Source organism: Polistes dominula, unplaced genomic scaffold (assembly GCF_049000335.1).
Source record: "Polistes dominula isolate Pdom_NZ unplaced genomic scaffold, Pdom_raw_medaka contig_26, whole genome shotgun sequence".
Lineage (NCBI taxonomy): Eukaryota > Metazoa > Arthropoda > Insecta > Hymenoptera > Vespidae > Polistes > Polistes dominula.
The window spans coordinates 2,535,001-2,559,023 of record NW_028300939.1 but is presented as its reverse complement, the minus strand read 5'-3'; the positions used below and the strand labels follow the sequence as shown (position 1 = coordinate 2,559,023).

General features: G+C 30.7%; 2 protein-coding genes across 2 annotated transcripts in view; both read left to right on the top strand.

Annotated features, from left to right (window-relative positions):
* Positions 1-4,073: 4,073 nt before the first annotated feature.
* LOC149032881 (uncharacterized) lies at positions 4,074-6,113 on the top strand. Its single transcript, XM_089171506.1, has 2 exons — positions 4,074-4,279; positions 5,837-6,113. Exons 1-2 carry the CDS (start codon positions 4,074-4,076, stop codon positions 6,111-6,113), a joined length of 483 nt encoding a protein of 160 aa, XP_089027632.1.
* A 13,749-nt stretch (positions 6,114-19,862) lies between these two features.
* The window catches only part of LOC107071215 (roundabout homolog 2), a 258,473-nt gene continuing 254,312 nt past the window's right edge, over positions 19,863-24,023 (top strand). Inside the window, exon 1 of the mRNA XM_015330007.2 lies at positions 19,863-21,567. Within this exon, the coding sequence (XP_015185493.1) occupies positions 21,504-21,567 (64 nt within the window). The 5' untranslated portion in view covers positions 19,863-21,503. The remainder of the gene's footprint in view (positions 21,568-24,023) is intronic.

The window sequence follows — 24,023 nt, the reverse complement described above, 5'->3', positions numbered from 1 at the left end:
AAGGGAGAAAGGGAGAAAGGGAGAAAGAAAGAAGAAGAAAGTAATAAAAAAAAAAAAAACATATAAAGAGTGAGCTTTTTCGGGGGGTGTTCGGGGGGTGTTCGGGGGGTATTCGGGGGAGTATTTGTTCTTAAAGAAATACTTTGAGGTGTGGTACAGTAATAAAAATACGTGAAGTTTAATATAAACGATTTCGTTTGAAAATACAATATTTTTATTACAACTCGTTCATGTATGATGTACGTGTCATATTACATTTAATAATTATAACAGAATCTAATCGATAGATTTATTTTTTTTCCTATAATAATTATTTGTTCATTTTTATTATCAATTTAACAATAGAATATTGAATATAGTTAAATCAAATTTTTGTTATCACGTATGACACATGTAACACATGGTACATCTTAATATACATGGTTAATCTTAATATATCTAAATTACGTGTGTAACGTTGTTTGTCCGCAATGGACTTCTAAACAACTGAACCGATTTTAATCACATTTTGCACACTATGTGCAGTTTTATCCAACTTGAAAGATAGGATAGTTTATATCTCTTAGTTTATAACAGATGGCGGTATAAGGTAATTCGTTGACTTAAAGACGTGTGTATGGGACTGATTGTGAGCTACAGTAACGCTTAGCGGGGCATCCCTAGTAGTATATATAATACCTTTGTAAATAGCAATTAGTTATCATAGAAATTTTGATAGTATTACATCTAATAATTATCTAGAATCTAATAGATAAACTTATTTGTTCCTATAATAATTATTTGTTAATTGTTATTATCAATTTAACAATGAATTAATTTTTAATTTAATATTCAATATAGTTAAATCAAATTTTGTCTAATCACAGTATCACACATGTATCATATGGTACATATACAATATTATTATTATTATTTTATAATATAAGTTAATAAAGTATACCTTTATAAATAGCAATAGTTACCTTAGACATGTTGTATATGTATTTGTGTATGTATGTATATATTATATATACTCTAATAGTTCCCTTCTTGAATAATGCATCGGTTGGTGTATTTGCATCGAACTTGAGGCGGTCGCTAGTCTGCCTTCTCCTCTTCTTCCTCCTCCCCCTTCCAATCCCCCTGCACCTCCACCTTCACCTCCTTCTTCACCTTCTCTTCCTTCTCCTGCAGCATCTCTCCTTTCTTCTTCTTCTTCTTCTTCTTCTTCTGCTTCATCTTCTTCTTCTTCTTCTCATCTTTCTTCATCTCAAGCAGCTTCCCACGGCATCGTAGCAACACATTTCTTTATCCAACTTAGAAACCCCCACGCTTTAGCCCTTGTGCCCTTTTCTTCCTTCCTTCCTTCCTTCCTTTCTTTCTTCCTTCCTTTCTTCTTTATTTTCTTTCTTTTTTCATATCTTTTTTCTTTTCTTTCTTTCTTTCTTTCTTTCTTTACTTGTCTGCCTTAGGTCTGTTGCAGCTTTCAACTTGGCCACGCACAAATAAACGATATCTACATAATTACGTTAACGGGTTTATTTTCTAGTCCTTTTTTTTTGTGGTTTTTGTTTTGTTTAAGACAAAACACGAGATAAGTATCATAATCGTTGAATTATGCGAGGCGTAAATTACATTTATAATTAAATATAATGTAATGTAATGTAATGTAATATATACATTTATTGTATATGAGTTTATCTTTTGTGATAGAAGTTATTTTTCGATGATTTATTTTTGAATTGAAGGTTCTCGTTGATTTTGACGAATAATTTAAACGCAACACATTTGAGTTTTTTTTTTAAGTGAACATTTCTTTTTAGAATGGGACTGAGATGAAAAAAAAGCAAACGAAACGAAACGATGAAACGAAACGATGAAACGACTAGGATACTAAAAACGGGAGAAAGAGACAAACGTATATACATCTATAGGATTTAGCCTATGAGAGAATGAGATAGATAGACAGTATGCATTTTGTTTCTCATTTCAATTGATGTATCTACAAAAAAATTCAATCAATGCACGAGTGTAATAATCAAAATTCAGTCATTGCACGAGTTCTACGAAAAGTTTAGTCAATGCACGAATGTACGAAACAAAATTTTGTGTTCAATTTACGAATCTACGATGTAAGAACCCAAAATTCAGTCATTGCACGAGTTCTACGAAAAGTTCAGTTAATGCTCATTGATCATTGACGAATTTCTTCGTAGACGCATTGAAATTTTTGGAAAAAATGCACAAGTCCTTCGATCATTGACGAATTTCTTCGTAGACGTAGACAATGATATTACAATCAATTTGTAATGATTAAATTAATTGTAATTATTTAATGATTAAATTCTAAACATTCTCTTTAAAAAATATCAGCCCAATTGTGTATCGATCAGGATGATTAGTGTTGGATTTAAATTTGTTTGTTTCTTTTGGATGTCACTCGAGAAAATGGCCCAAACTTTTGTACTTTTTGTGTCACGGTTGTGTCAGGGTTATGTCAGACTTTTTTTTTTGTTTTGTTACAAAACAATGTGTCCACGTGTAAATTTGTCCCAACAAACGCCGCAAAACACGATTAACCGCAAACTATTTTTGCAAATAACGAAGGGAAATTTTTGTTTTTGCTAAGTCATCCAACGTACGCAACTTTTTACAAGTTTCCTATAAAAAAAAAAAAAAAAACGGGATAAAAAGAAAAAGCAGATTATCTCGATGGTTTATAGGGTTATGTTTTTTTTTTTTATTCACGTTGGTTATAAGGATTGTGTGTATATGTATTTGACATTTATAAGACAGATTATTGAACATCTCGAGTTTTGAATTTCGAAAATTTGGATTAACTTTTCGTGGTTTTACTATGGAAACGACAATACGCCGCGTATAGCTATTACCGACGGCTTCCCACGCATTTTGCCATTCTCTGCATCATCGTAAGAAGATTACGTCGTCGTGGAACAAGAATGAGAGAGAAAGAGAGAAAGAAAGAGAGAAAGAGAGAAAGAGAAAGAGAGAGAGAGAGAGAGAGAGAGAGAGAGTGGCACATTAACCCTGACGCACCCTCGGGAAATGCATTTTCACGAAGAGCTTTGCCATTGAACGAACAGACGTTTTACTTATACCATCCAATATTTTAATACATTTTCTATTATATTATTATTATTATTATTATTATTATTATTATTATTATTATTATTATTATTATTTATCATTACTTTTTTTTAAAATGATAAATCTTGAAATATGTATAAATTGGATTTGTTTATTAATAATTCGTTTGGATTTAAATGATTTTTTTTTTTTTAAACATTAAACTTATACATCATGCATGTGTATCATGTTATTTATTAAAAATGTAAATCATAATTATTATACAATATAAAAATGTAAATTTAAATATTATATTTAAATAATAATTCAAGAGTACAAACTTAATTATATTGAAATTATTTTAATATAATTTATAAATTAATTTAAATATTATATTTAAATATATTATAATTAATCAAAGTAATGTGTAATTATTTATATTGTTATAATTATTTATTATAATATTTAATATTATATATATATATTAAAGAATATTATAATTTAATATTATATTTAAATATTATATTTGAATATTAATTTAATTACTTAAATAAATAAACTGTTATATTTAAATTATTATACTTTCTTCAAAGTAATTTTGAAATAAATGTCTATCCAAAGGGTTTATATAATAATAATAATAATAATAATATTAATAATATTAATAATAGTACATTTGTATCTAAAAAAAAAAAAAAAACAGAAACAAAAACCATTACGAAGAAGAAAATAACTTCGCGTAATACTTTCTCTCGCGTTTAACTTCGTGTATGTTACGTTTACGTGTAATTTACATGACCATTGAGTAAAAAGGAAAAAGAAAATAATTTAATATGTCGAAAAAGAAATCATTATAGTATATTCATAGAAAACTATTTTTGAGAAACAATTAAGAAATGTAAGTAAGCAAACAAGTAAGGAAGCAGCACTCAAGTAACCAAGTAATTTAGAAAGAGATAGGTAAAGATAAATAAAGATAAAGAAAGATAAAGAGAGATAGAAAGAGCATGGATAGATCTGAGAAAGTTCAAGGTCAACAACATCCCTTTCATACAACCGATTCACTATACGTTGATGGAAACTACGATATCGGTGCGTTATCGAAAGAACAGAGACAATGGTTGCTTCATCGAAGATTATTACGACAGAGAGAAAACGAACATTATTTGAAAAATCATCCTGAAATTAAAGCTTTCATAGGTATTCTATTCAGGTAAAAAAAAAAAAAAGAGAAAACAGTTTGAATAAAATCCATCAATTGCAATCTCTTCACCCCAACCCACCCCATCCCATCCAGTTCTTTCAGTTCTTCGATTTACAAACGGGGAGTATACTTTTTATACTTAGGGGAGGAAATATTTTCAATTTTATGCAGGTTAGGAAATTGATTTTTTTGTTCTGTTTTTTTTTTTTTAGATTAATCTTCTTGAAGAAGACATTATTAAAAAGGGAAATATGTTATTTTAATCCTTTGAATAGATTTGACGTATCAATACGTCATGAATTTGTTTGAGTAAAGATGCACATGACGTTTCGATACGTCATTGAAATTGAGATGAGATTTAAACTAAGTTTATTGGGATTTGTAGCACTTGAATACGCTATCTAGTGGCTAAATTCAAAATTAAAGTAGATAGGTCGAATTGCTACGCCACGTGGTGGGATCTCTAGCACTTGAAATACACTATCTGGTGTCTAAATTCAAAATTAAAGTAGGTAGGTCGAATTGCTACGCCACGTGGTGGGATCTCTAGCATTTGAAATACGCTATCTGGTGGCTAAATTCAAAATTAAAGTAGATAGGTCGAATTTCTACACCACATCCCTGCCAGAGATCCCAATACTTTGGTTTTTTTTTATAAAGTAATAAGTAATTTTTTTATTATTATAATTAATTATTATAATATTTAATATTATATTTAAGTATTAATTAAATTATTATTTAATTAAGTATCAATGAAATATTATTGTTAATTTAATAATTTTCTGGTTTATTTTTCAAAGTAGTAAGTAATTTTTTTTATTATTATAATTAATTATTATAATATTTAATATTACATTTAAATATTAATTTTCCAATACAAATTTAATTATATATAAAATTAAATTAAATATTATATTTATATATTAATTTAAATAATATTAATTTTATTAAAATTTAAATAGTAAAATATATAAATTTAGTTATATAAAAAAAAAAATTAATTTAATATTATTCTTTTGAAATATTTATTTAATTATCTAATTAAAATAAAATATTATATTTAAATATTATTATAATTTTTTAAAAGTAAATTTTTAATTTCATTTTATTATTATCATCATTCTCATTATTTTATTTTAATTTAATATTATATTTATATATTAATTTAATTTAATTATTTAATCAAATAAACATTATATTTGAATAATAATTAAATTATTTAATTAAATAAAATATTATTATATATTTAAGTATTTTATAAAAATTTAATTTATTATAATATTTATTTCACACACAAAGTAACTTTCAAATATATTTTAAAAAATTTATTTTTAACACGTTTTAATATATAAATAATTAAATTTTTATTTAATACTAATAATTAAATATTTACTTTAATACATTTTAATATAAATTTATTTAATACGTTTCAACACATTTATTTTTTTTATTTCACTTTATTTTATCATCATCATCATCATCATTATCATTATCATCATTTTCATTAATTCTATTTTATTTAAGTTTCTTTAAAATTTTTCTTTTTTTTTCTTTTATTATTATCAGAAATTTATTAAGAAGTCAACCGATAGACAACGTTAAAGAATTTGTCGGTGCATATTTTCATCAATCACGTTATCAAATAGTGACAGATCTAAAGAAATATATGTTAGAGATGGGTCAGCCTGTATCATTTTTGATGGAAACTTTTGAAGGAAAAGATTCCGACGATGAAACGACGACACAAATGATGACGACTACCAACGATGATGCTAATAATAGTAGTACATCCTCGAACTCATACGAGGAATCCATACAACGATACAGTATGCCACATTTTTAAAGCAACGTACGTCTATTCTATCGTACAATACTCTTCTTCTATTTTTTACATATTTCTTCTTCTCTTCATCCACCCCCCTCTTACCCCCAGCCAACCCACAGCCTACCCCCCAAACTCACCCTCTTTCTTTCATATTTGCCTTCGTTCGTTCGTTTGTTACGAAAAAAGGCTCACTCATGTTACAAACTATTTCTGTATCTGCAATTTGTTATACATCATTTAAATGTAACCTCCCTTTATATTCGTAATAAGAGATAGTTAAACGAATATTTATTCAAAATGGAGGGGTACAAGGGTTGAGGTGGAATTTCAAAATAACGAAACGTAACAGTTGCTTTGTGGTACATTTCGTTTTATGAAAAAAATATATTTTTATCTCATGTCATACATCATAGACTGGTTAGAAAAAAAAAAGTACTTGTATACAATTTTTAAGAAAAGATGAAATAAAAAAAGAAGTAGATACCTCTTATGCATTATGGTATTTTTCAAGTTGTTTTATCTTTGGATAGGATTACAAAACAACGTGGGACAATATTCAAATGTAAACCAGAGAAGTTTGACCAGCAGATTTTAAAGGATAATAGTCTGGATCTCCGAAATATTTCGTAAAGATTATATGTCTATTTAAATACATAAAGACACACACACACACATTTGTGTTTTAAATGACAACAAGTATATTTGTTGAATTTAAAAAAATAAAAGGTATCTCTCTCTCGCTTTTATAAATTAATATTATTATAACAAAAAGATGATCTTATTTTACACAATCATTTAATAAAGTGTTCATTTGTTCTTTTGTTCTTTCATCATTTTTCTTGTAATATTCTAAATAATGTTCTCGTGTATATGTGTGTGTGTGTGTGTGTGTTAATAGATTTTAAATTGAAAGACTGATAGAAAGAGATAAAATTAATGTAAAGTAAAAAGAAATATGCTTTTTTTTTTTTTTTTTTTTTTTATAAAGTAGCCACGATTTCTCGATTTCAATGTGCATCGTCGAAGGGTTAATGTACACACAGAAGCAGCAACCCTTTTACGAGAATGGTCGACTCGATAGGGACTTTTCGAGCTAGCTAATCGTGGACGACGTCGTACCGATTTTTGTATTAACGCGAACGATGAACGAGTCGGATAAGCGGCTATGTGTACGGAAGGAGGGGATCGATCGTACACGGGGGTGCAACAACCCTCTCTGCTCACGCCTTAACCCTCCACCCACTTTCCCCTGTCCCCTTACGATTAACAACATCGACGAACAAAGAACTATAATGTCGTTACGATCGCATGCTTTTTTTTTTTGAAGTCAACATTTCTTTAGAATGGGTGTGATTTGAAAAAATGTAACGGAACGGTAGGCGGCGAGGTAACGGAGCGGTAGGCGGCGAGGTAACGCAGCAGCGAGCGTTTTAAAAAGCGGTGGATACTTATTTGTACAATTAATAATAAAATGTTTCGTAAAAGTTAATTTATATCGAGATATTTTTTCCTTTCTTCTTGTATCATTAATAAAACAATTTATCGTCATTTTGTGACCCTTCACTTTCGATTGATCATAGAAATATTTGTTACGTTTAATGTGTAAAGATTGCATTAAGTATTTTATAATAAGGCAAATCATTAATTTTAATTGACGATGAGAAATGAGATTGGTGTTAATATTATCGTGGTCGTGATTATTCATGATAAACAAATGACAGATATAAGGGTAGGTAGATATATATATATATGCAGTTGTGGTCAAGCTCACCCTAAATGTAATTCATTGTGGAATACCTAACTTCTTGAATTCATTCTATATGATATATGTAATAGATTCGAACATTAGTTTGAACTCTTGGTATAGTATTTAATTTATGTTTCAACATTTAACGTGTTACATATTTAATTAGAAAAATTATTTCAATATTATTTATATAATAAACATATTTATATTAATATTAAAATAATTTTTTATTGGATTAGGTTGACATAAGAAAAAACAAAATTAAATATAGGATTCTGTATACGTCATTTAACAAAATGACAAATATGTTTAATCAATCGTGAATTTTGGCATGATTAAAAATATTGAGAATGTGATCATTAATACGAAAATATGGCATGATATTAAATGTGCACATATGTTACGAAAAAAAAAAAAAAAAAAGATAAAGGAAGAAAGGAAGAGGATGCACACGTTCATGAATAGGCCGATTAGATATAAGTCAAAGGTCATTTTCAGGAGCGTGTGGGCATAGAAGCATTCATGGAAGATGACTGAAAAAGGGACGATGATCCCCTTCACACTTTTCTCGTCGTTTAACTTATTTTCCGAACATTTGAACACGATACAATTTTTCATTTGATATACCACATTATTTATATTCACGTATTTTTATTATATATTAGTATATACATATAATAAATAATATATATATACATATACATATACATATATATATAATAATAATAATAATAATAATAATAATAATAATATATTTATTATTAAATTATACCAGATATGTTACATTATATTATCATTAAACTATACAACATAGATTATAGTATTAGAATAAATACTAATAAATACAATTATTATTATTATTATTGTTATTATTATTAATATATATATATATATATATATATAGAAAGGTAATCCAATATTTTTCCTAATTTAAAGTTGATCCTATTTTTTTAATATCCCAAGAGTAACGTACCTTAATACATATATTTTTGAACGATATTATTATTAATATGTACCCCACTATATAAACCTTACACATCGCGAATAATGTAATTATTCAATGTTAATTGACTTTTGAATATTACAAAAATAAGACATCTGTCGATATTTATATTAAATTATCTAACATCATTAACCACAAGATTAAATCTAACATTTCATGCATTCAATTTACAATCTTAAAATCATTTAACAAATGATATGTATACATATCAATTACGATAGACATTATTATAAAGAAACACATAAGAAATCAGTAAGAAGTACTCGAAAGAAGAGAGAGAGAGAGAGAGAGAGATAGAAATCAAATGCTCGATCATTTTGATCGATCGATGGGTGGGTGGGGGATTGATCACGTTCGTTAATGTTGCCACAATCGTTGAAGGTGGAAGGTGGGGGGGGGGTGGAGGGGTACAAAGGGAAACGTTGTGGTACGTTACTGGAACCGGAAATGGACCGACTGGGCAAACAATTGCAAACTTCCCTCTGTAAATAACCGGAAACACGACGGATATATACCGTGCGGCTGCGGAATACTACTCTCTATCTCTTTCTCACTCTATTTCTCTTCGTTGTCGTTGTCGTCGTCGTTGTCCGTTGTCGTTGTATCGTCACACACGTATACACTGAACTTATATACCTATCTACCTATAGAGGGCTGGTTGTGTTACGCGATGCTTTTGTACTCTCGTTCGATTAATTCGACTGAGTTGAATGCGCGCGATCTTCCTCCTCTCGACAACATGCCGCGACGCGTAATGGACCGTATTAAAGCGAAATGACGCGAATCCGTACTAAAAAGCCCCCCTCCCCCTCTTCTCCTACCCCATACCCCTACCCCTATCCCTTCCTCACTGTCCCTGTCCCGTCCACAGATTTTCTATTTCAAACTTGCCCATTATCTATAGTCGAACCCCTTACCAACCGGGTTATGGCTAACACGGATAACTAGCACGATTATTTTTAAGGGGCACCACACTAGCGCGACCGCTTGAAATTTAACTGATTTTTTGGAATTTTTTTTTTTTTTTTTTTTTTAAAGTAAACTACTGCCTGGAATGTTTTCATTTTTTTCACATTCGTGAATGTGTGAGTCAAGTCAAGTTAAGTCAAGTCAAGTTAAGTCACAAGTCTTGTTCTATCTTTTTCTTCTCTTTTTGTAAATCTCTTTGCCTTGCTAATGTGATCATACGTCGGTCGTCGTGTACCGGTTTGGGCGGCGCTATACCGGTTCCTCAAATATTCGCTACAGTGTCCTGAAAGATTGTATAAAAAGTGATATTTAGACCGGTTTTAGTTCTTTCTTGGCTCACAACGGCAGAAGCTTATGATTTATTTTTCTTTTTCTTTTTAATTTTTTTTTTTTTTTTAATTCTTTAAACTCAAAAGAAAGATGAGTGCATTTTTAACGTTCCATTATCGTTCAAGTTCTATTGTCATGTAATAAATACGATAAAAGTTTAATGATCAACTACAAGAATCAAAAATGTTTATTTCGAGTTAGGATCATTTAAAATGTGTGTGTGTGTGTGTATTGTTTTTTTTATTTATTTGCTCTTGTCGATCTTGGTCAGTTTCTTTTTTTTTTTGGGGACATTTAAAAGAAGCTTCTTCTCCTTTTGTCGCGTGTTTAAAAGGTGAATCAGTAACTTCGTGTTGAGAATATGGTGGACCACCGAGATTGTTTAGTTCAAGTTTGTTGTTTGGAGAAACATCATTTGTGTTTGATACACAAACGAGTTTAGGATGTCAGATTTTATCAAAGATTTGGACGAATTATATGTTTTTTTACAAATCACTCTTCCTTATACTAATATATAAAAATAGTAATTATTTATTTAGATAAATTATGTATTCATATATACATATATATGTTATACGTATACATTTGGTAAAAGTTATATATATATATATATATATAAATAGATATAGATTATTATATATTACACTATTATAATATATATTATATCTTAATATATATATATAAATTACGTGTGTAACGTTGTTTGTCCGCAATAAACTCCTAAACTACTGTACCGATTTTAATCAAATTTTGCACATTGTGTGCAATTTTATCCAACTTGAAAGATAGGATAGTTTATATTTCTTAGTTTATAACAGATGGCGGTATAAGGTAATTTGTTGACTTAAAGACGTGTGTATCGGACTGATTGTGAGCCACATTAACGCGTGGCGGGGCATCCCTAGTATATTATATTATATACTATGGTATATTATATATATATTCAATATAAATATCAATATAAATATTAATCATTTATAAATAATTTAATAATATTTTAATAAATATTCTTCACTCTTATTTCAAGCTTAAATACAAATTTCTATCTAAGAGATATATATATATATATATATATATATATATATATATATATATATATATATATATATACATACTTAGATACATATGTATACATATATACAGCAAGGAGAATATTTTCATAAGTAAAGTAATACTCTACACTAACTTACTCTCTTTCCTCGTTTCGTTCCTTCCTTTCCTTTCTCTGAGAAGCATTTTAAAAGCTTCGACGAAAAGGGTCGTATTCAAAGTTTAAGGGACACGCTCTTTTCCAGTTCTCTCATTAATAGCTCAACTTTGGATATGTCCTTTTTAAGTCAAGAGAAATCATGTTATGTTATTTTATTTTATTTTCTTTTTTTTTTGTTCTCAACATTTCTCTTTTAGTCTTTTCTACTGAAATTAGTACAAACGTGTTCAAGATATATTATAACCAACTGGCTTTCTCACTATCTCTGTTTCTCTCTCCCTCTCTCTCTCTCTCTCTCTCTTTCTCTTTCTCTTTCTCAGTTAGGACAAATGTGATGCGTGTGTGGCGGCATTAGAGAAGATTAGACGACGCACCACGCCGTACATAGATGGAAGGCGGACTACGGTTAGTATGCCTCTGAATATTGCACTTTACGACGAGCACTGGAATAACTCCTTCCTCTTGGAACATCTATATCTATCTCTCTCTTTATACCTTGGTATATATATATATATAGAGAGAGAGAGAGAGAAAGAGAATTTACCCTCTCTTCCATATTCCATCTTTCTCCCTCGTACTGGGCCCTCTCGCGACGTGGTTATCGCGGTGTACGCGAAATTGGCCTCGCACCTTCGGAAGTTAATCTCGTTGAAAATTCTACTACATTGTACTCTATGACTATATATATATATATATATATATATATATTTTATTATATAATATGCGTATGTGTGTTTATGTATTATATATATGTATATACACATTGGTATATATATATATGTGGCAGTGAAGCGAAGAAAGCATGAGGGGTGACAAACTTGCCGTTTACTCGAACGGCCGAATAAAATTAAAGGGATAACCGACGAAACAAGCCAATTCGTTCGTTTTACTGAAATCGTGCTTGTGTATATATGTATCTATCTATATATATTTTTGTGCGAGGTAGTAGTATGGGTTTAAAAGTATCATCGTACGAAACGAGACGGGAATTAATGTCGAGATACGAAACCACAGTGTGATAGGGAGAAAAAAAAATATAATCGTATCTTCGTACCTTTTTTTTTTCTTTTTCTCTTTCTCTCTGTCGAATGAAAATGATCGATATTTCATAATCAAATTAATGCCTTGTGATTTTTACCGTTATGTATATATATATATATGAAATGTTAACTTATCTACCAACTATTTTTTATAGACATATATAGTGGACATATATAGTCCACATATACAGTGGAGACAAAAAGTATTCGTACACCTAACAATTTGAAATCAAATATTGTGACATTGTAGTTTATTAATAACACTTTTTATAAACAATAAATTTATACATATTCTTCAGTATCAATGTATCAATTTGGCAGAAACATACGAGCAATAAGTATTCGTACAATTTATATTTCGAACTATTTAAAAAAAAATTCATACATAAACCATAATGTAAACACATCATATGATTACTTTCCAGTTATAATTGACCACATCAGTATGTTTGTAAATCATCGGCATCAGTTGAGCTCAACATTTTTTAAGATCGAAAATTATTGTTGGAAAATGGAACAAAAACGTGTGCAAACAACGATAGAAGAAAGATAAATGATTATTAATTTACATAATCAATGTAAAAGTTTATTAGAAATATCGCGAATTCTAAACAGACCTTGATCTACTGTACAAAGTATCATTGATAGGTATGGATTAAGAAAGAAACTGTAAAATAACTCAAGAAGTGGACGTTCACGGAAAATTAATCGATACACTGGACGAGTCATCACAAGAATGATAAAACCGAATCCAAAGATGAGTGGTATCAAAATAGTCGAACATCTTAAAAATAATTGAATTATTGATACATCCGCTAGTACTGTAGGTAATTTTGTTGCGAAATGAAGGGGTATCATGGTCATGCCCAAACCAACTGCACTCATGCAGTCCCAAAACAAGTACAGCACCTCCACCGTGTTTCACTGTGGGTCGTAAGTTTTCCGGTTTTAGCAGTTCATTTTTTTTTCCTTCATACAGTGCAGTGTTCATCAGATTTTGTTTCGTTACATCTATTGTAGAGACTTTAAAGAATATGTATAAATTTCATCGTTTATAAAAACAACAATTTAACAACATTTTATTTCAAATTGATCGGTGTACGAATACTTTCTACATTCACTGTATACGCATGCACATGTGTGCCCATAATTATGAAAGTGGTCTAAAAGTCATATATATATGTATATATATGTATGCTTTGTTTCAAAATATTTAAAAAGAATTACATTTGAACACTGTATAAATTCTAATATAATATTGAAATAACAAACATTTATTTAACGATTCATTTTTGACAATATATCCATTTTAAATTACATTGAATTAATTAATAATTAAAATAATGTGGTATTGTGAATTAACTGATAGATTAATTTTTTGTTTGTTAAACTTTGACCTAGACCACTTTTATAATTATGAAAGCCACACATATATATACATATATATCAAACGTATTGAAATAAATACACTGATCCTTCTGTATTTTCGTCGAATGTATCAATGTGCGGTTTTAAAATTTCACCAACGCGATATAATGCCGATGACATTTCAATCAAATTTATTATGTGATGCTCTTCGCACAATGAGAAAGAGAGAGACAGAGAGTGAGAGTGAGGTAGAGAAAGAAGGGGTGGGGGACAGGTGGAAATGGAAGGATATAGAGAATCGACAAGAGAACGGTACTTGTTTCGATTAAATTATAATGATCTATCCATTATTTCGATTGTTTCGAGAATCAAATTAAAGCAACACGGAAATCGTCGTCCATTGCATGTTTATGTATTATATATACATATATATACGTATAGGTAATAGAAATGATTGTGGAAGTTTGCTAGTAGCTTAAACATCGTGTACAGTCGTCGTGAATCCTCAGTTAGGTTTGCTCCAACGATCTTTAGCCGCGGGCTTTAACCTTAGGGGCCATGGTTCACGTTCTTAGCATACGTCGCGAAGATAGTCTAGAAGGATGCTTCGAGGATATCGAGAATCGTAAACGCATGCGCATTAATACGCAGGATTATTCCTCAACTGGCTAATCTATGGGGTGTTCTTTCAAGCGGAAATTCAAATCATTTGAAAATCCTTCTTCATGAACTTTACTTTTTTTCAGTTTGAATTTGTTGAATCCCATGTGAATGATACTCGTAGGATAATCATTGTGTTATTTAATAAAATGAATAAAACTTCAATTTTCAATTTAGATTATTATCGCGTGAAAAATTGTTTATTATTTACTATTAACAATTTTAACAAAATCTAAATGTGATTTGTGTTTATGTAAAACTATTTGTGCGTTGTCACGTGTTGTTGTTGTGGCTCATGTGAGTTACAATATGATGTTTTGTATAGTTAAAAGTTAGGTTATGTTCAAATGTTTTGAGTATTCATTGAAATCTATGACCAACAGATGGCACTGGACTTACTTTTATATTTTTTTAATTAATTACTGTTTCTTGTAAATAAATTGCAAAATGTGTAAGAATGCAAAATTGTGTCAAAATTTAATAAATATAAAGATCAAATTTAGATTATGTTCAAATGTTTAGCACATTCATCGAAATCTATAGCCAACAGATGGCACTGTACATACTTGTATCATAGAATTATTTTGTAAAAATTAAATAATTATTTTCTAAATAAATATAATGTAATAAAAACATAATTGTATGCGAATACAAAGTAGTATCAAAATTTCCAAACAATCGGTGCAGTACTTTTTTTTTTTTGCACAAACGAAATCTACATTTTTATATACACAGATAAATTGTCACAGTTTGAAGTAACTCACCCTGTATATAATAGTATCCGGTTAAAGGGAGCTTATCTCGATTGCAGGGAAAACCGAGAAAACATTTAGGAAAATGTAAAGATTGTTTGAGATTTCTCGTAAGAGTAAATTACGATCGTAGGAAGCGTGTATATCTATACGGATAACGTTGGTTGGTTACTTACTTACTTACTTACATACATACATACATACATACATACATACATACATACATACATACATTGACGATGAATCACGATTCGTGTAATGCTTTAGCTCGTCGTTTATAGAGAAACCAATAATAATCTCTCGCTTCTTCCTACCGTTTAAGCTTTAGAACGAGAACACCGAGAGAGGGATTCGTCGATCTCGAATTGTAATTTACGGAAATAAGCACGTTACCAGACCTACGGTGCTCGGGATCCTTCTCTTAGCAACCTGGGATGTGCATTCCTCTCTTCATTAACTTCTGTTCAAGGAATTTTCGTCATTTAACACGATTATCCCGATTCCCGATCAATATCGTTTCGTATCTACTATTTTCGATTAATGTCTAGTGAAATTATTGAACGTGCAATTCTATAAAAGGCCAATGTCTATTACTCGAAAAGGTATTTGCCTGGACTGACTGTTAAATTAGTATTGTTCCAGTAGCAAACTGCTTGTCCTACTTGATTTATCGAATTATCCAAAATCAGTTTATCATTATAACGATTGAATCGTGACTTGTTTCGATGATTAATCAGTTACTATTCTGTTTAACCTATTTCAAAAGAATAAATAACTAGTATAATCAACAAATATATGTATGTGTAAATACTGTAAACTTTATTTTAAATGAATTAATTATAAAAACATTTTCGCTAGAATACAAAATTAGAAGATGTAAAAGTGATATATTGAAAAAAAAAAAAGAAGAGTATTCAAATTTATTATTTCTCGTATACGTGTTTTGTTGATATGCAAATGAGATGCATATGTGCAGGAATGTGTACACTGACAAGCGGGTACTATAAATGCATATATATATGTGCATATGTGTATGTATCAACGTTAAATTGTATAATTCATTTAAATCGTACAAACCTGTAGGTTTGAATCGATATAATTTAAACATTTTTATACGTTAATATACACTAATACTGGTAGATTTACGTAGCAACTCGAATGGCGCTGATACGGCGCCCAATTCATTCGAAATCTTTACTTTACTTTGTCTGTTTATTTACGATATGTGATAAGATATTTCTTTTAAGATAAACTTCAAGATAATACTTAAAGGGACTGTAAAGTTTGTTCTGATCATAATACACCTGGAGATAGCCCGGAAGTAACGTACTATTGTGATAAGTGTCCTGATAAACACCTAGAATTCATCTTGGGTATTGTTTTAGGAAATATCATACAGAAACTAATTACAGTTAATAATAATTCTCAAATTTGATTGTTTTTCATGTAAAAATATATAAATTTGATGGTAATTGAATTATTTTGTATAAGTTTGTTTGTTTGTTTATAAATGATTTGAAAATACATGTCAAAATGTTTTCCTAATTTCGCTGAAATCTTTGTCGAGTTTGCTGGTTAGTGCAAGTGAAAAAGGGGCGATCGAGTGTAAAAGATTACATGAGCATGTAAATTGGTGTGTCCTTTTATAAACATTTTAATCGGTTGTTAGTTTAGTTATTTCATGAAACAATTAGTTATTTCATAAATTAACGATAACATATGGATATATGGTATTCGTTGGTTGTGAGACCATGTCAAGTGTTATTTAGAAAGTCTCTCATACGAAAAGCATATAACTAAAGTCGGAGATTAAAAAAAAATCCGACGCGTGTGGCCGGTGGATAGCAGAGGAGGAGGAGGAGGAGGAGGAGGAGGAGGAGGAGGTGGAGGAGGTGGAGGAGGAGGGAAAAAAATAGTTTCGAAGGGTTGAGTTAAAAAGAGAGGTATTTATTTACATATACATACGTGTATGAAAAACAAAAAAAAATAAAAAAATAAAAAAAAAAACAAAGAAAAAACGAGGAATGAGAAAGAGATGGAAAACAGGAGGGATGAGAAAAACTGATACAGTGGCCGTGTATAGATATTGAAAGAACGAACGAGTATCGCGTTTCTGCAAGCGCATTTAAAACCAGTATTTGAAGCGTGTGACAGGGGTCAACTCACGAATTTCAATGGAAAGACTGTATCGCGAATGGACAGACGTTTGCTGCGAATAAATGTATATGTATATATATATATTTTGTATATACATATATATGTGTGTATATTGTTTGCATAAAATAATATTAAAAGAATCCGGGGGCTATAAACAAGAATTTTCTTATCATGTTTGTTCTCTTAAATAAAGTCATGGTAATGGATAACATTTGATGGTTCTTCGTAATCACTTATTGATATTATTTTATACAGGATGATTCACAAGCACTTGTCACTTAAATAGTTCCAAAAGTCTGATAAAACCAGAAAAGTGGATAAGAAACAAAGTTGCATGAACAATTCAGGATTACAATGTGACATTAGGTTGAATCATTCTCGAGAATTATTGGTCAATTTTGTTTTGTTTAAATACAATGTTACATTTTAATACTAATTTTCGGATAGCGGCTGGTCAAGACAAATCCAATGATATGCAACATTAATATTTTTGAAATTCAACGATGGTCAAAACTGGCGAACAAACCGGTCACAATACAGCTTTTTCGCGTCATGGTCGCGTCATGGTCGCGTCAGGGTTTCGTCAGGGTTGCGTCAGACTTTAGTTGTTCCGACAACGGACGGGAACCAGATATTTTCCAAATAGTTTTGATTGGTCATGGTCAGGTTTTGTATTTAATGTTGCACATCATTGGATTCGTCTTGTCAGCCGCTATCCGAAAATTAGTATTAAAATGTAACATTGTATTTGAACAAAAACAAAATTGACCAATAAATCTCGAAAATGACTCAACCTAATGTCATATTGTAGTGCTGAGTTTTTGTATGCAACTTATTTTTTATCAACTTTTCTGGTACTATCAGACTTTTGGGGCTATTTAGGTGGCAATTGCTGGTTAATCACACTGTATATATATATAATTGTATTTGGTTGATATCATATTGTTTTTTTTTGGAAAAAATTTTTGATATTATTTGAATCGAATGGTTTTGTTCGGTATCTCTTATGGTTTTTAATATATATTTCATTTGAGCGTCTCGACGTTTGACGAAATAATTCGACGTAGGACGTGCGATGTCGAGTTCAATATGACACGTAGGATTGCGACAAGTTAACGTGGAATTCAAAAGAGAAAGAGAGAGAGAGAGATAGAAAGAGAGAGAAAGAGAGATTAGTATTTGTACAGTATTAATAGCTGTGCTTGAAATGGACAGGAAGGAAAACCAGGATTATTGTTGAAAGGACCGATATCCTGAATTTATAATAATAATATACAGTCAAATCTTGCCCATGCACCATGATATTTCTCTTGCATCTAAACATATACATATATACAAATCTAAAAAATACAGACAAAATAATATTAATAACAAAAAATATAATATAATAATAATATACAGTCAAATCTTGCCCATACATCATTCCTGTTGCATATAAACATGTATATATCAAACTAAAAAGAATACAAATATAGAATAATATTAATATTAATAATAAAAAATATAAAAATAGAAAAAATATTTCCACATGTGTAGATATATTTGGAATGACAACAATATTTTGTCTAAAGTAAAACGAATCGACTGTATATATACGAAAAAGGGGGGAATGTTGAAACTGGATTAAGAGACAAAGAGAGAGAGAGAGAGAGAGAGAGAGAGATAGAGAAAGAGGAACGAACCGTCGAAACGTAAAGAAGCAAAAGTACTCTACCATCATCCACATTGATGCTAGATATGTGTATGTATGTGTGCACACGTGTGAGGAGCAAATAGAAGGTGGAACGCGACGCGAAACATCCGGTGCTCCTATCGCCTCGAGGTATTTCGCGTCGTAGAGTTCGTAGTTAACCAAGCACGAAGAACGTAATATTCGCGGTTTGTGCATGCCGCAGTAACGCTTCCACATTTTCGGATGGAAAGAACGCTCATCAGTCGTCGTCGTCGTCATCGTCATCCTCGTAGTCGTCGTCATCGTCATCGTCATCCTCGTAGTCGTCGTCGTGGTGGCCGCACCGCGTGGACGACGACGAATCGACGACCGGCTGCAGCGAGGTTCAAATCCAAAGAGAGTCCCCGCTTGCAATGGGCAACACAAAACCGATGATGGTGGTTGTATGGTGTCGGTATTGGTGGTGGGGGTGTAACGCGCGAGATGGCTGACCGTCGGCGGCACAGGGGAGCTACCACCATGATATAAGCGTGCTACATGTATGCGTATATATATATCTACTGTCTGTATATATGTGTATATGTGTATGTGATTAGTATAGAAGAGACAGTAAAAGTGGATTGGCGTTGTTCTTGGTGTACGAGAGAGAGAGAAAGATCGATGACTCTCAAGAGAGAAAGAGAAAATAATATACATATATGTATGCGTATCATCTATTCTTCATGTGTATGTATGTGTGTGTCTGTGTATGTACTATGGTTCTGACCATGAGAAAAAGAGAGAAAGATAAAAGGTACAAAAGAGTACGAAGGGAATAGGTAGGCGCAAAGTATAGACCGGGCTAAGCCAATGGGAGAGAGTGAGATAAACGAGACGCCGGGCGTAGGCGCAAGCGTAGCAATGCCTTCGTGCCCGATTTCAACCGAGTATACTCGAGTATATCCGAAGTCGCGCGTGGCACCGTTTGAGAATCGCCGCATCAGTCGCGAATCGACCATCGCGCCGCGAGCATAGGTCGTTTTGCCTATTTTTCACTGGTTCCAAAAAAGGTTCCGTCATATTAACCCTTTTTCGATAGTACCTTTTTTTCGTTTTGTTATTCTTGATATAGTATTTTTTGTTTTTTTTTGAGGGTTTTTTTTTTTTTTTTACAATGACACGAATCGAAACGTGTTTTACGATTGGTCGTGTGTTTGACGCAAACTTACTGTGGACCTTTCGTATGGAAAGTGAACGTCTTGCGTGTAGTTTATTCTTAATATAAATAAATAAATAAAAATACATCGAGTTAAGACTCCGATAAGATTTGGAAGACGGTTTTTGATTCATTTGAAAATAAAACAAAAAAAAAAATAAAAAACTATGTTGAAGTATATTAAATGCAAGTAAGAAGAGGACGACGACAACAACAACAACAACAACAACAACAACAACAACAAAATTCAAACATCATGTGCGTTTAGTGTGTGTGTTTTTTTTAGAATTTGAAATTAAAATAATAAGGATCGTTAGATCGATCGATCGATTATGAAAAAATCGTGATCGATACAAAAATACATCGATGTAGTATTTGTAAGTTGACTTTTGTCGTAGTTAAAAGGTAAGGGGGTTCGTTCGTTCTCTACGAGAAATGTCGAGTTTGACGTACCGTCGCACAAACCGGCTAAACAAATCATCAATTGTATTATGAACCGTCCAAAAATCATTGAAAAGATAACGATGGGAATCCCGTTAATCGACCGATCGAAACGATCGATCGATCGTTTTACCTTGTAAAAGGAGGGAATAGTAATAGTGTGTGTGGTGTGTGCTGTGTGTTAACTTATCCTACGTGTTGAGAAGGAAGAAAATAAAGAAAAGATAGAAAAGAGTGTTGTTACGAAGGACGAAGAGAAGAGTGGAGGCACATCTCGTTCAACAACGTCTCCCGCTAGTTCCTTGACCTTTTAAAGTTCTCTTTCTTCGTATTACAACACACTGAGAAAGAAAGAAAGAAAGAAAGAAAGAAAGAAAGAAAGTAATCAAATTAACCAAATTAACAAAATTAACATATTTCTTTTAAACAACAGTGTTTGTGTAATTGTATTTTTTTGTTTTTTTTTTTTTTTTGTTAAATGAAAGAAAGTTTAGTTTTTCTCTGGGGTGTTTTTTTTTTTTTAGTTAGGGGGTTTATTATTTTGGTTATTTTGGTTTGAGCTTACGTGCATATACTCATCAAATATCTTTTGTGCATTTTATTCTACGAAATTAAATTCAATTCAATTCAAGTATTTTGTGGTGCGCGATCCTGTGAAAGAAAGAATCGTTGTTTTGTATTATTTCTTTTTTTCGTTTTGTTTATTTTGTTGTTGTTTGGTTATCTCGTGCGATGTACAGTGTGTATACTTGAATAAAAAAGGAAGATTGCTTTAGCAATAATTTGCAATTAGTTTGTTAAAAAGACGATAAAGGTTGTCGTTAAAGAAAGGATAAAAGAAAGGACCTTTGGATAACATCGAAGATGCCGTGCGTCGGGACGACGACGCCGTTCCTCATCCTCACAATATTTGCTCTTACTGCGAAAGGTAATTTGTATTATTGATTGATTGATTTATTTAATTAATTATTAATCATACTTATTTACTTACTTTTAGTACGTGATAGTAGTTCATAAAATTAAATGAGATTACAAGATTAAGGAAACAACGCTCTTCTGATCCTTTTAATTTACAGTAACAGTGTAATTTTATCAGCGACCTATGAATCTTTCGAGTTAATTGGCGATACGCAATGAGAGTAATGTCCGACGTTCAAAGCTTCTACGTAATTTAATTAATTGCATTTTCTCTTGGAATTAAGTAGCGGATAATATACTACCAGTTAAATATTAAATTAGCACGGATAGAGGTATGTAAGTAACGTAAATAATTGGATATGTAAATAACAGACTAGAGACGTGAGTGAGATTTAAAATCTAATGATTAATTGGAACTATAAGGTAATCATCGTGTTTAAAATAGAACTTCATTATAAAATTTATATCAAATCGACCAATCGCGTTACACGCTTTATAACTAAGATTCAGATTTAAGGGGGGGCATCATTAGGGTGACTGTTTGAAAAAACATAGGTTATTTTCGGGAATTTTTTGGAAAGAAAATTACTGCATGGAATGTTTCAATTTTTTTTTTTTTTTTTTTTTAAGGAGATACTCGTGAATATGTAATGAAAATATGACCAAATTTTCGGATCAAAAAATTGAAAATTAAACGAGTTATTCGCAAGTTTCCAAGTACCCTCTCACTGTTGCAGTTATGGCGATCTTTTACAGTGCATAAAATCAAAAACACCAAAATGTTTATTAAACTATAAGGAATTTCCCGTAGCATGAATCTCGGTTGAAAATTGAATTTGAACAAAATGACGGAGTTTGAAAAACAAAACGTGTCTAATTTTAAGTTTTACAGTTTTACAGTTTACGTTAGTAATTTGATCGTTGTAAATAAAGAAATGTTGGATGATTGTAACTCAAAAATTATTTCAGAGATGTACTTGAAATTTGAGTATGTTATTTTTACAAAATTTCACATTAGTGGTGTCCCTTAACCTAAAAATATTTACATACTTACGTACATACTGTATATCTAAGTAAAATCTTATTGTTAGTACGATTAAAAGTGAGATTAAACATTGAACGGACACGTAAAAGCTAAAAGTAGAGCTTATCGATTTATGGAGTTGGTTTAATTACGTGCTTCTGCTTTGTGGGTTGCTAAAGAAGGTTTTTTTTTTCTTTCATTTCCTAGACACTAAGGAAAGGGTTTTCAAACCCTTTTTTTGTTTGTCTTTTTTTTCTAAATGAAATCGTGCAAGTAATTCAATAAATTTCATTACTAAGTATTTACGTTATTGTTTGATAAATGAAGTATTGAATTTGTACAGAAAGTTCGTGTTAATATTCGCTAGATGGCATATTAAGTTATTTTGCTAAAAAAAAAAAAAAAAAAAAACCTGAAAAGTTTCCAATGGACAACATTTTGAAGTTACCTTTAACTTAATTACTCGCCATAATACAAAAATGCAAACAAACAAAAAATTAAATTAAATTAACTGTATAATGATATTCATACTAATTACATACAATTATTTTTGTAACAATTGTTTTTTTCTTTTTTATTTATTTCAATATAAAAAATATTGTATATTATTAATTATTGCATTGAAAATATAAACTAGTATGAATGATTTAATATTTACATGAAAAATGAGGTTAGGATTTGAATGACTTTAACGAATATATTTCATTCTGAAGTTGCAGTTATTGAAAAAAACATTTCAAAATGCGTCCCAAAAAAAAGGTTATTTGCTGTTAATGCACTCTAAGGGTTAAAGATGAAGTAAAGGTTATGAAACAAAATTGCACACTTATATATATAATTAAATAAATACATGTATATACACAAAAAAAACAAAAAGAAAACTTAAATGTGTTGCATTTTCAATCATTCGTGAAAATCGGCACGAACTTTCCGGACAAATCCAATGGATGATAGATCGGTCAGAGTCCATGAAACTTTACGAGTAAGAAAATTTCATTCTACGGGATGTAATTTTACCTCGAAATGATTGGACGATCCACGAAACGAATTCTCGATCGAATGGTTGTTGCAGACATTTTTTTTTTATCTTTTTTTTTTTTCTTTCTTTTACTTGGAATGAACATCTCGAGATTTCCGAGTACTAGTAGTAGTAGTAGTAGTAGTAGAAGAGAGTTCATTCGTTCTTTTTCTATCTCTCTCTATCTCTCTCTCTCTCTCTCTCTCTCTCTCTCTCTCTTGGGATCGTAACCGAGTTAACCCTTTATAGAGTGACGGGACGTGAAAGTCCGTTAGCTAGAATTCTCGCAATTTCTCACTCTAGATTTCCAACGTATGTTTCTATCTATCTGTCTATCTATCTATTTATCTATCCTACGTATGTAATATTCACGCGTATATATATATACAGGGTGATTCACCAGCACTTACCACCTAAGTAGCCT

What these genes read in the sequence shown, in the direction of transcription:
- LOC149032881 (XM_089171506.1), top strand. Translation starts at nt 4,074, where the DNA reads ATGGATAGATCTGAGAAAGTTCAAGGTCAACAACATCCCTTTCATACA. An exon ending in TTCATAGGTATTCTATTCAG is followed by an intron (nt 4,280 to 5,836) that starts GTAAAAAAAAAA and finishes TATTATTATCAG; the next exon opens with AAATTTATTAAGAAGTCAAC.